Raw genomic sequence first — 11,321 nt, 5'->3', positions numbered from 1 at the left:
ATGTATGAAATTTAGAAGAATGGCTTTCTATTTGTCACATTGTTTCTTTTTTTTCAGCATCATTAATCCAGTCTTAAAGGTCTCATAAAATTCAAATAAAGTTTTTTTAATTGTTAGTATCAGTATTATTTGTTTTTAGGATATCTGTAAGCTAGGGTGCTCCAAAACCGTGACAAAAAATCTCATTTAGAAGATATAAAACTGATATCAACATGTAAAGCTTGTAGTTCAGATGTCACTTCCACCTAAATGTATCAACTTTTTTTGTCAACTCATAGAGACTCATAAAAAAAACACATATTTCAAAGCACTTTATGAGATCTTTAACTGTCACACAATTCTTTAGAAATCATTTATATCATGTCATAATATCATGAGTTTAAGCTCAAATAAAACATTTAAAAGAATAATGCTGTAAAAAAAATAATAAATTACATTTATTCACCCTCAGGCTATCCAAAATTTTGGTGACCTTTTTTCTTTTTCAGTAAAATATTTATGAAGATTTTTTAGCTGAAATTGGTCTTTGGGGATTCAAGGAATGCAACTCAAAAGCTAAAAAGCACTTCGAATGTCAAAAAATAAATAAATAAATAAAAAAAACATTCAGGCAACACAAAATTAATAGCCATGACTACTGATTTTACATTGAGGATTAATGCTAATAATGTTGTTAATAGTGTTTAATTCCTTGTTCAGACCAATTGAATTTTTTTTTTTTTTTTGATTTGTATGTATCACTATCAGCAGCGATCTAGCAGTTAAAGATCCCTGGAGAACTACAAATACCATCATGCACCTCACACACACACCAGTTCCAGTTCTCTTCCTGATTGCACACACACAGATGGAAGTTCATCATAGACCCCCTTTCTTTTCTCCCGACCGAGAGTACTGAGGGTGGACGGAGGAGCTGAACACAGTGCCGAATGAAACTTAATGAAGTTTCTGAACAGGTAACAGGTACTGTATGTAGGTCAATCAGGAATTTAGTGTGTATAGAGTCAATTGTCCATTTGAGAGATAAGAGGTAATGTACTTATTAGGGGCCGATCACATCGAACGAGCACCTTTTTTAAATAAATTACTGACAGCAGCAATTGTTTTGCGTGCTGCTTATGTGCTCTGCGCGCCTTGAGTTTTAACCGCCTGCTGCGCCCCTCATTTTCGCCATTGCACGCTGTGCGCTCGCAGTTAAAAAAAGTAAACTCTGAACAGAAAAGTGCAGTGTTTGTGTTGTCGAGACAACTACGAAGACTTTTGAAGACAGAGGAGAGACTAGTGGTTACTTTTTTGAGTTATTCAGTGCTGAATGACTTCACTAATCTTGAACATAACAATATTAATACATTTTTAAATTGTAAAAACATCGACAGCAACACTTGCGCACAATATGCAGCTGATTCAGTTGTTGCCTAACGACATAAAAAGCACACCACACTTATTTATTTTGTCAACAAAAAGGCATTGCAGTGCGCCTTGTGTTTTTGTAACGTAAAAGCATGTTTGTTGTGATCAGCCCCTTAGTCTGCAATCCGTCGTAAACAAGAAGACACATTGCTAAGTCTTTTTCCCCTGTAACATTTCTACAGTTTCCTTGCCTTGTCCTTCCGTGGTTTTTGATCTTTGCTTTGCTTACTGTTTTATGTTGTTTTGCCGCCTATCCCGACCATTCGCTGCTTCGCTGATTACACTTTTAGATTATGCTACTGTTTGTTCCTGTTTGATCATTGCCTGTCTGACTAAGCTATCAATAAAGTGTGTTTGGAACCTCAACTCCATTGTACCCCAAATCCTATCTTACAGTAAGACTGAACTGAGTGTGGCCAGAAGCTATAGTTATTAAATTTGCCAGTTTGTTTTTTGAACACAGATTAATCTAAAAATCTTCATTTGTGTTGGAATGAAACAAACAAACAGAAACAAAATCGCATATTGTATGGTCTGAATTAAATTAACAGCATTTCGTTTTCTTCAGATTTTGATTGAACAATACTTTTAATACATCTACGCTGAATATGTTTTATATACAGTACTGACCACAAACGTTTGAACAACAGTTCATTCAAATTTGAAAGATGTGTCATTGTCCAAGGTTGTGATAATCATATTTGTAACTGATTAATTGTAAAGTGTCATCTTTTAAGTGCGATAAACTTAATTTAATCTTAATATTTTAATATTATAATATTAATATTTCAGACATTGTAAGAAACAAAACAAAACAATCCATTAAAAATAAAATCCCGCTTCATGTCTGAACACGTTTAGTGGCTTCACTGAATCAACCTCTTCTCATACACACTTTTAATACATAAGACACCCTTATCTACAGCGAACTCTGTTCTCTTTTAGGAAGACCACCTCTCGCAAGTGTTTAACTGGCGAATATTTTAATAAATGTTTGGTGACTCCATGTTTCAGATATTGCACTTTATATACAGTACCCAACAGCGGAACATGGAAACTGAATATATAAGTTATAGATTGTGATGCATGGCACTTCATAAGCTCTCTAAATACAACACATGCAACCCTTTTTCGCTTTGAAACAACACTGCTAACCCCCTCCCATCATCGGTTTCATTCCGGCTGATAAATTAACACATAATATTCCAAACGAAAGTGAAATCACAATCAACATATTCTTGTACAGAAGTTCACAGAACGGTTACTACCTATGAACATTGTCACACCACTTCAGTTTGAAGACCAGGGCCTGTGGCATCGCACGGGGGACTCTGGCTTCAGTAGATTGGCACCTGGTAGGTTGGCGCGGTGGTGTCCAGGTTTTCGGTAAACGGTGCGCTCTTGTATGTGTCGTTGGGTATGGTGTCTGGGCCGGTGGGATACGGCTGGATGGGTGGGTTGCCGTCAATGTGCTCAGTGGTGAAGAGGGTCATGTCGGTCCCTAGCATGTACTTCTGCACCGCTCTTACAGTCAAACCAGCCTGAAATACAAAGAGGAGATGATTAAAAGTCAAATAATACACTGAAATTTACTGAAATTTCAACATGTCCTCCAACTTGCTCTGTGGAAGTAAGCTTTTCTTTGTGACTGTTTGAAAAGTTCAGATTTAGTTGCCTACATAAGACTAAATGACTAGGAATAACTAACAAATTGTTCTACAAACAAGTGTTTGTATGACAGTATATATAAATAAAAATACCACAATTACAAAATACCAGTTTTCAACATCAAGTGGCATAATAAGCTGGTTATTAAAGCTAAAAATCGATGGACGTGAATGAGATGGAAGTCTAAAGCCAATAAGGTTCCAGAATAAGGTGAATAGGGCCCCTAACACAAACAATAAATACCAAAAATAAGACTTAAAAATAGTGCTTTTGTAAATGCCTAAATTTGTGTATCATGTTGCTCGATTATTAGAGCATTGTGTTGTAGACGCACAATAATCATTAGTTGGCGGTTCATTCCACTGTGGTGACCCCAGATTAATAAAGGGACTAAGCCGAGAGGAAAATGAATGAATGAATAAGTCTTTGCTAAATAAAAGTACCAATTTATAATAAAAAAAATTACTTTATAATATGAATCACTGAATTATTCCAAACTTTTGATTCTTAAACATGAATAATTTATATATAAGTTAATAAAGATCCAAACAAGATCTGAATTTAACTCTTGTTTTTATTCTAAGAAATGGCTTAGCTTCTTCATGGTTTCGTTCACATCAGGACACTCCACCAAGCACTATTCTCATCCTCATTGACGGCCAGGGAAAAGGAAGTAATTGTATTATACGTTCCCAAATCCCCCGAGGACTGAAAGCCGTATGTAGAGCAAGCTAATGTCGATGAGAAGGGTCACGATGATGTAACAACTTATACTCAAATGGACTGAAATGGCAATTACTCTCATAAAAAGACAATAAATGTGCTTTTATTTGTTGAGTTACCCAGGTGAAGATGGAGAAGAAGGAGAAGGTTATGGCAGCTCTGGCAGCATCCGCTCCCTGATTTAAGGGCAGCTCGTCTGTGGTGGTGCGTTGCCACTGGTTGGCCAAGAAGCAGAAACCAACAAACCACAAAAACGCCCAGAAACCTGTGAACATACAAAAAGATAAGAACCATGCAGTTTAAAGAATGACAATAATAGACTGCTTATTAAAATAACACTCCACTTTTTTTGTAAAAGTCTCATTTTACAACTGCCCTATGGAGTTAAACAGTTGAGTTTTACCATTTTTAATCCATTTAGCCAATCTCTGGGCCTGTACTAAGCACTTTTAGCTTAGCTTAGCATAAATCATTGAATCAGATTAGACCATTAGCAAAAAAATAAAATAATAATAATAAAATAAAATTCCAAAAAGTGTTTTGATCATTTTCTTACTTAAAGCCTGATGTAATATACTGATGAAAATTGAAAAGTTGCAATGTTCTAGGACGATATATGGCTAGGAACTATACTCTCTTGATCACTGCGCCAGAATCAGAGAACAGTTCCTAGCCATATCAGCCTAGAATTTTCTGCTGCTAGGATTTTAACAGGCACAAGGATCGGATGTCACATGTCACCAGTATTAGAACCCTTGTAGAAAGAATTGGCTCCCAGCTAGATTAAGCATGGATTTAATAATTATGATGCTTGTAAAGCTCTACATGGCCTAGCACAGGGGTGGGCAATCTCGGTCCTGGAGGGCCAGTGTCCTGCACAGTTTAGCTCCAACCCTATTCAAACAGATCTCCCTATAGAGTTCAAATGATCTTGAAGACACTGATTAGTTTGTTCAGGTGTGTTTGACTAGTGTAAGAACAAAACTCTGCAGGGACCTCGGCCCTCGAGGATCAAGTTTGCCCATCCCTGGCCTAGCACCACATTACATCACTGAACTGTGCATCCATACACTCCCAGCCATAGATTCCATTCATCTCAGATCTATTGTTGATTAGGCTTTTTCCACCTATGCCCCTGTCCTCTAGAATTATCTGCCTCCTGAACTTCAATGGGAATTCAGAATTATGATACTTTTAAAGTTCACTAGAAAATATATATACTTTTAAGCTTACTTTTACTGGTGGATTTTGCATTTTATTGTTGTTAGCAGAGTGCTCAGCACATTAAGAAACTGCTTTTAAAGGTGCTATGAAAAAAAAGTTTATTATTATTATTATGTAACTACAGAAGAGGTAACTACAACCGTTAAATAGGAAATGTATTATTAAACCCTTATTTAAAATGTTTAAACAATATGCTAATGGTCTAATCTGATTCAATGATTTATGCTAAACTAAATGTGCTGAGTACCCAGAGATCAGCTGAATGGATTTAAAAAGGTTATAATTCAACTGTTGAACTCTAGGAGAGCCTATTTTCGACAAACCACAAAAATGCCCAGAAAAGATAAGAATAATTCAGACTAAATAATGAAAATGACAGACTGCTTGTTAAAAGAACACTCCACCTTTATTGTAAATAGGCTCATTTTTTAATCCCAAAAACATTTGAGCTTTACAGTTTTTTAATCCATTCAACCAATCTCTGGGTCTGGAGTGAGCACTTTTACCTTAGCTTAGCATAAATCATTGAATCAGATTAGACCATCAGCAAAAAAATCCAACGTCTTTCACATATATTCGGAATATGCATGTGTAAGTAATATGAATCATTCAGCATCATTGCAAACAATCATGTTTACAGCAGTGTGAGTGATAAATATGAATTTGTAGCTAAATCGTTAGCGGTGCCAAACAGCATTTCCTGTTGTTTACATCTTTGCTACAGCATACTGTAACGCTAGACACTGTACAAGTCATGATCATTTTTAACAAATAAAAACATTTACAGGTTGTGGCTATGAATCTACAGCTTCTGCTTGTTGGAGCTGCTCCTTCTTTGAGGAGATTTTAACTGAATCCAGCACTGAACTGGGAAAGATTCTGGAAGCTGTTTTGTCAAATCATGCTTGCTATGTATTTTATAATTCTCTGGAACATAATTAATATTGAACTGTTAGCACTTCTGTCTTTATGTCGTGTCCTTTGGAAGCCCAAATACAGAAACAGATAAGCTCTGTGGAAATAGCAGCGTTTGGACAGCATTTCAGCTCTCTCTGCTGTAACATTACAGCGCCTCTGGCCACGCCCCTTAGCTGTGCAGTGTGTGTGCTCTTTGTGATCTCACTGGCCCGGAAGTATTTTTTTGTAGTCCCCAAAATACGTTCATTGTAGGCTTTGCTAAGCTAACCCTGTGAAAACCAAGGTCTCCCTTTGCATTGAACTTTGAGCATTTTACATTCAGAGATGCTGTTTATGTCCACACAGCTACATTACACATCAACTAAAGTTTAAAGCATGATATCGTTGTGCACCACCCCTTTAATAGTGGTAATCCTGGAATAAAGATGTTATTCTCTAAGTGCAACCGAACCAACGCTGATGAAAGCAATGTAGTTTAATCAAAAAGCAAACTGAGCATGTGCGCAGAAAAAAAACATAACCGCACGCCCTAGGCATGCACCTCTCCTGCTTGACACTGACATGCTGCTCTGCTCATAGTGTAAAAGTCCCGTTTGTGAACATGGACGCTGAAAATATAGCCGCGCCGCTCATGCGTTGTGAAGCCGGCGTAATAGCCTTTTATGCAGAGGTGTCGGCACATAGTGAGTTTTGCAAGTTTGCAAAACAAAGTTTAAATAATATGATGGTGATCTTATTTAGATTAAGCATGCCTCCTGATTTTTTTTTGCATGAAGCTAAAAAGAGGGAGGATGGGTCAGGGAGGACAGACTTAAAAAACCTAATTCTCAGCCATGAGTCGGGTCTAAGACAACACACAACAGATAATTCTAGAAAACATTATAAAACTTTTTTTTTTGTATTCTATAGAATTGTCTAATCCGATTCAATGATTTGTGCTTAGCTAAAGGTGGATCTCCAGATCCTGGAGATTGGCTGAATGGATTAAAAAAAATGGTAAAACTCAACTGTTTAACTTTAGGAGAGTAGTAAACTGATCTGAAAAAAAGAGGACTTTTGCTTTTGATGTACTGTGATGCTGATTTGGGTTAAAGCCTCTACTCAAATGAATTGAGAAAACTCTCCCGATAGCTGTTGATGATTACTGTTTAGTAGGGATGTAATAATATTGTAAATACCGCAATAGCAATTTCTATCAATATTACCGTGGTTGTGACTCAATAAAATCATAGGTCTTTTGGTGAAACATTTGCTCAGGCGAATGGAGCGAATGAAAGGTAGTGGAAACTACAATTTTCATCAGCCCAGGCGTGGCCATCATCCTTTGCGGTCTGTTGTCGCTACAGATCCAGTAATGCAGCAATGGAGGGTGCTGCTAGTAGCGGCCAAGTAAAAGAGCTAAAAATGGTCAAACCTAAAGCTGGTTTTAAATCAGATGTGTGGAAGCATTTCAGTTTCTCTCAGAAAAGAAACAAGAAAGAAGAAAAGGTGACAGAAAAAAAGGGTATGCAGGCACTGCCAGACTGCTGAAATACAAGTCGGGGAATACGACTAACATGATGGGGATTCTTTTAGTCAAGGGGACAACAGAACACAGCACACTGCTCAGATTGATGGAGACATTGACTTGTACCACCAAGAGACCTCTATCTCACTCATGGCTTGTCCTTTCGAGTGGTGTTTTTTTTACATGGTTTAATATTTTTTGTTATTAAAATTGAATAATTTAAGTTCCTGTTTGAAAGTTTACAAATAGATAATTTGTATGTCATTGATCTGTTCAGTGTTGAGGTAACCTGAACATTCTAGCACTTTTTTTGAGTCTCTTCAGTAGTTTTGTTTTTCCTTTAAATGATTCAATAAATACCGTACCGTGCCATTCATACCGAGTTATTATCGTATTGTGAAATTTTGATACCATTACATCCCTACTGTTTAGTCATATTGCACATTAAAGCTAATCTTTTCCAGCATGATGTTTACTACAGTCTCCAGACTTGTTGCATTCCAGACACCAATATCAAAATGGTTTAAAAAGATGAATCACTGTGTGACCATCTGAAAATATACATGGATATAAACATTACAATCATATTTTATTCTAATCATGTGTCAATTTTGTTTTTACATTAAATTAAAGTGCAATACAGTACAGAATTAAGGCCATGAATTATTGCCAGATAGCACACTGTAAAATCCACCAGTCAACTTTATCACATGAAATGAGTGTAGTTAACTCAAAATTGACTGAAAGTTAATTCTACTAATTTAAAAAGAGTTTTGAACTCAGTGTTGAAGTTAATGAGTTCATTAAATACCTCATTACTTCAACTCAAATGTATTAAGTTCATAGTACTCATTAAGATTAGCTTTTGAACCTAAATGGTTTGTTGCAATCGGTTTCCTCAAATGGTTTGAGTTGCCTTAACTTATTGGGTTTTACAGTGCATGAACAATTTACATCTTAAAAATAACACACACTTACAGAGAGTCTGAGTGTGATTTGGCTTTGGCTCTCATTGTTTACCTGAAAATCCAATGTCCAGCATCACTGCCTTCTTCCGGTCTTTAATGCTGCTGATTTGCTGGAACTTGATGTCAAGGATAATGAAGAAAATACAGGCTAGAAATGCTATGAGGCCAATGGTGGTGCCGTAGTTGCAGGCGTTGTTGTTCTTGTTGAAAACGCAGTAGAGCCTCTGACTGCCGTGGTTGACGTAGCCTTCATTTATTATAGATCCAAACACCACCATTGAGAAGATCTGCCATGAGAAAGATATGCATGCATGATCCGTTAAAGACTGTTAAATACACGTTACTGTAAATGACATTCAATCAATTACATTTTGTACTCTTGGAGTTTCAGACTGTGACAGATGCATCCAATAAAGTCACTTTAGACTTCTAAAACTACTTTTTTGTTGTTGAATTTTTATGTTTTTTTAATTTTTACACTTTTGTCTAATCTTTAACTACATATGAAGAGTTCAGATGCAAAAACCTCTAGGTGCTGTCTGAAATTTCTATCGAAAATATGTTTTTTTCAGCCGCCTTTGTTTAGGTTGAGATATTTCACTTTAAAGGCCAGGAAAAGAACTTATTATTTGCCATAAAAGTGATATTACTGAACATACACACAGGAGCCTGATAAAGATACTCATTTTAGAGGAGCATTTTAGATGCCAGTTAGAGGTTTTTGCATCTAAACTCCTCACATTTTCATTTAAAAAAATATTTCTTACTATAGTCTGCAGGACTATTAGGTGAAAAAATTAAACTGGACTTAAACAGTGAAAATTAAAAAATTACAATCCCTAAATTGTGCACAATTTAGACAAGAAAGAAATTTTTTTCCACTTCACTCTTTTAAGCTATAAAATCTTTCACTGTTCCTCCTTTTTCACCCACAAAAAAGTTAATATATATATATATATATATATATATATATATATATATATATATATATATATATATAAAATATATATATATATATATATATATATATATATATATATATATATATATATATATATATATATATATATATAATGTTCAAGAACATCTAATCATCTGTGTGCTAATATAAATAATAAATTATAATAATACATTTCAGTTACAAATTGAAACATGAAGCTGCACAGATCTGACCAGCACATTCAATGAACATAATGCATTGTAACAGCTATCAATCAATATTTTCCATTTGCAGGGCCAACATTTCCTATAACTATATTTATAAAGATTATAACTATATTTTTTAAAATAAATAAAGACCTCTGACTGAAGAGATGCAATGCACAAAGCAAGGTCCACGTGATGTGTTTGTCTGATGCAAATAAAATCAAGTGGAAGTAACAGCGCACGAGCGTATAGTAATGCAACAGCCAATCAGAATCGAGGCGCCGGTCATATAGAAGCAGACTGTGGCTGTGGCTGAAAACCCGCGCGTGCTGCCTAGCTAGACAGCATGAAGGGAATCAAGCTCAAACACACTCGATGCTTCAAAATGAGGCAGCTTATTATGTTTGGAGACACACTTTAATGAGGTTCTTACTGGAAAAAAAACGTATTGCATAATAAGAAACGCTCACCCACGACAAGAATATATGTTTCTTTAATATTGACATATTGCTTTTATGGCTATTTAAATTATTATTTCTGTTTTGAAGTCACGCCTAGCGATAAGTAAGCAAATTGAAAACTATAATACACAATATCATAATGGAATAATTAACGATATAATCTCAAAATAAGAGGCGAAACATCATGCAGTAGCGCGTGTTGATTATATTAATGCTTTTATGTGTTATTATTCGGGCATGAATCACATGAGTAACCTCGTCACCGGAGGCAAATACGCTTCATGACATCAATACGCCGATATTTCCAATATAAACGAAATTTCACCTTACATCCCCCAAATCTATCCACATTCATGCGAGCGTCAAATTTCCCAGTGACCCCATTTAATTATTAAATGAGCGCGGCTAGATTTTTGATATGCTCTGGGTTGTTCTCACAGACGATTAGTCTCTTCTAGGCTGTTATTATCATGTGTGGGTGATTAAATGTCTTACCCATGACAATATTCTGAGGATGGTCTGCGGCTGTTGGATGAAGGCAAAAGGGTCGAACGCAGCCCCGGCTCTCCCAGCGCCAAATGAACCCACTCCGTCCATTTTCCTCCTACTGTTATTCAGGCTCTGGGCTGTGGGTCGAGGTAGGCACACATACACACATTTACACAGACACACACCCCGCTGCCTGTCAGAGGCGTGCGCAATCTCTCTGTGATTCTGAGTGTTATATTGTCTCAACAGCAACATCTACCGACTACATCGCTTCCTCAGCTGGGAGACCGCTGACTTCATATGGCAAGACTGGTTAACATCACTACTAGCAAGTGGGCCAGCCAAGTGGAGATATTTGGTGAGTTTGCAGAATGTTTTGACAAGGATACTATTTTAATATACTGCTTTTAAGCAAGCAAAATATCAGGTGGTGACTTTGTGGAACAGATATTTTGAAGAATAAAATAAAAAGGCACATATTTTACCCCTTTTTCAAGATTTAAGAGAAGTCTTTTGTGTTTTCAGGATGTGTCTTATAGTTTCAGCTCAAAACACCCATCAGATTATTTATTATACCTTTCAGAGTATTGGAATTTTCTGCTCTGGACACCATGTAGCTGTTTTTGTTGCCTGTGCCTTAAATGCTAGTTCATCCGGCCCACCGTTACCTCGTGCCTGTCAAGAGTGTGCCTCAATCTCCGGCTGCATTGGATAAACAGCACAGTGACAGACATGAAGGAAGCAGATCTCATGTAAAGTTTGTGAGAAATACTACAGTAACAACTTTCCCAGTGATTATTATTGAAT

The 11,321-nt window shown here is 36.3% G+C and overlaps 1 protein-coding gene across 2 annotated transcripts; it reads right to left on the bottom strand.

The window, feature by feature from the left end:
* Positions 1–709: 709 nt before the first annotated feature.
* On the bottom strand, positions 710–10,687 carry syngr3a (synaptogyrin 3a). 2 transcript variants are annotated; one of them, NM_001020591.1, is given in 4 exon segments: positions 710–2,951; positions 3,921–4,066; positions 8,471–8,705; positions 10,521–10,687. In NM_001020591.1, coding segments are annotated over 4 exon segments (687 nt in total). In that variant the 5' UTR covers positions 10,623–10,687; the 3' UTR covers positions 710–2,747.
* Positions 10,688–11,321: the final 634 nt, after the last annotated feature.

The sequence above is a fragment of the Danio rerio genome, chromosome 3 (genome assembly GCF_052040795.2).
Source record: "Danio rerio strain M-AB ecotype USA chromosome 3, GRCz13ab, whole genome shotgun sequence".
NCBI classification, from domain to species: domain Eukaryota; kingdom Metazoa; phylum Chordata; class Actinopteri; order Cypriniformes; family Danionidae; genus Danio; species Danio rerio.
This window is presented reverse-complemented; position numbering and strand designations above follow the sequence as displayed.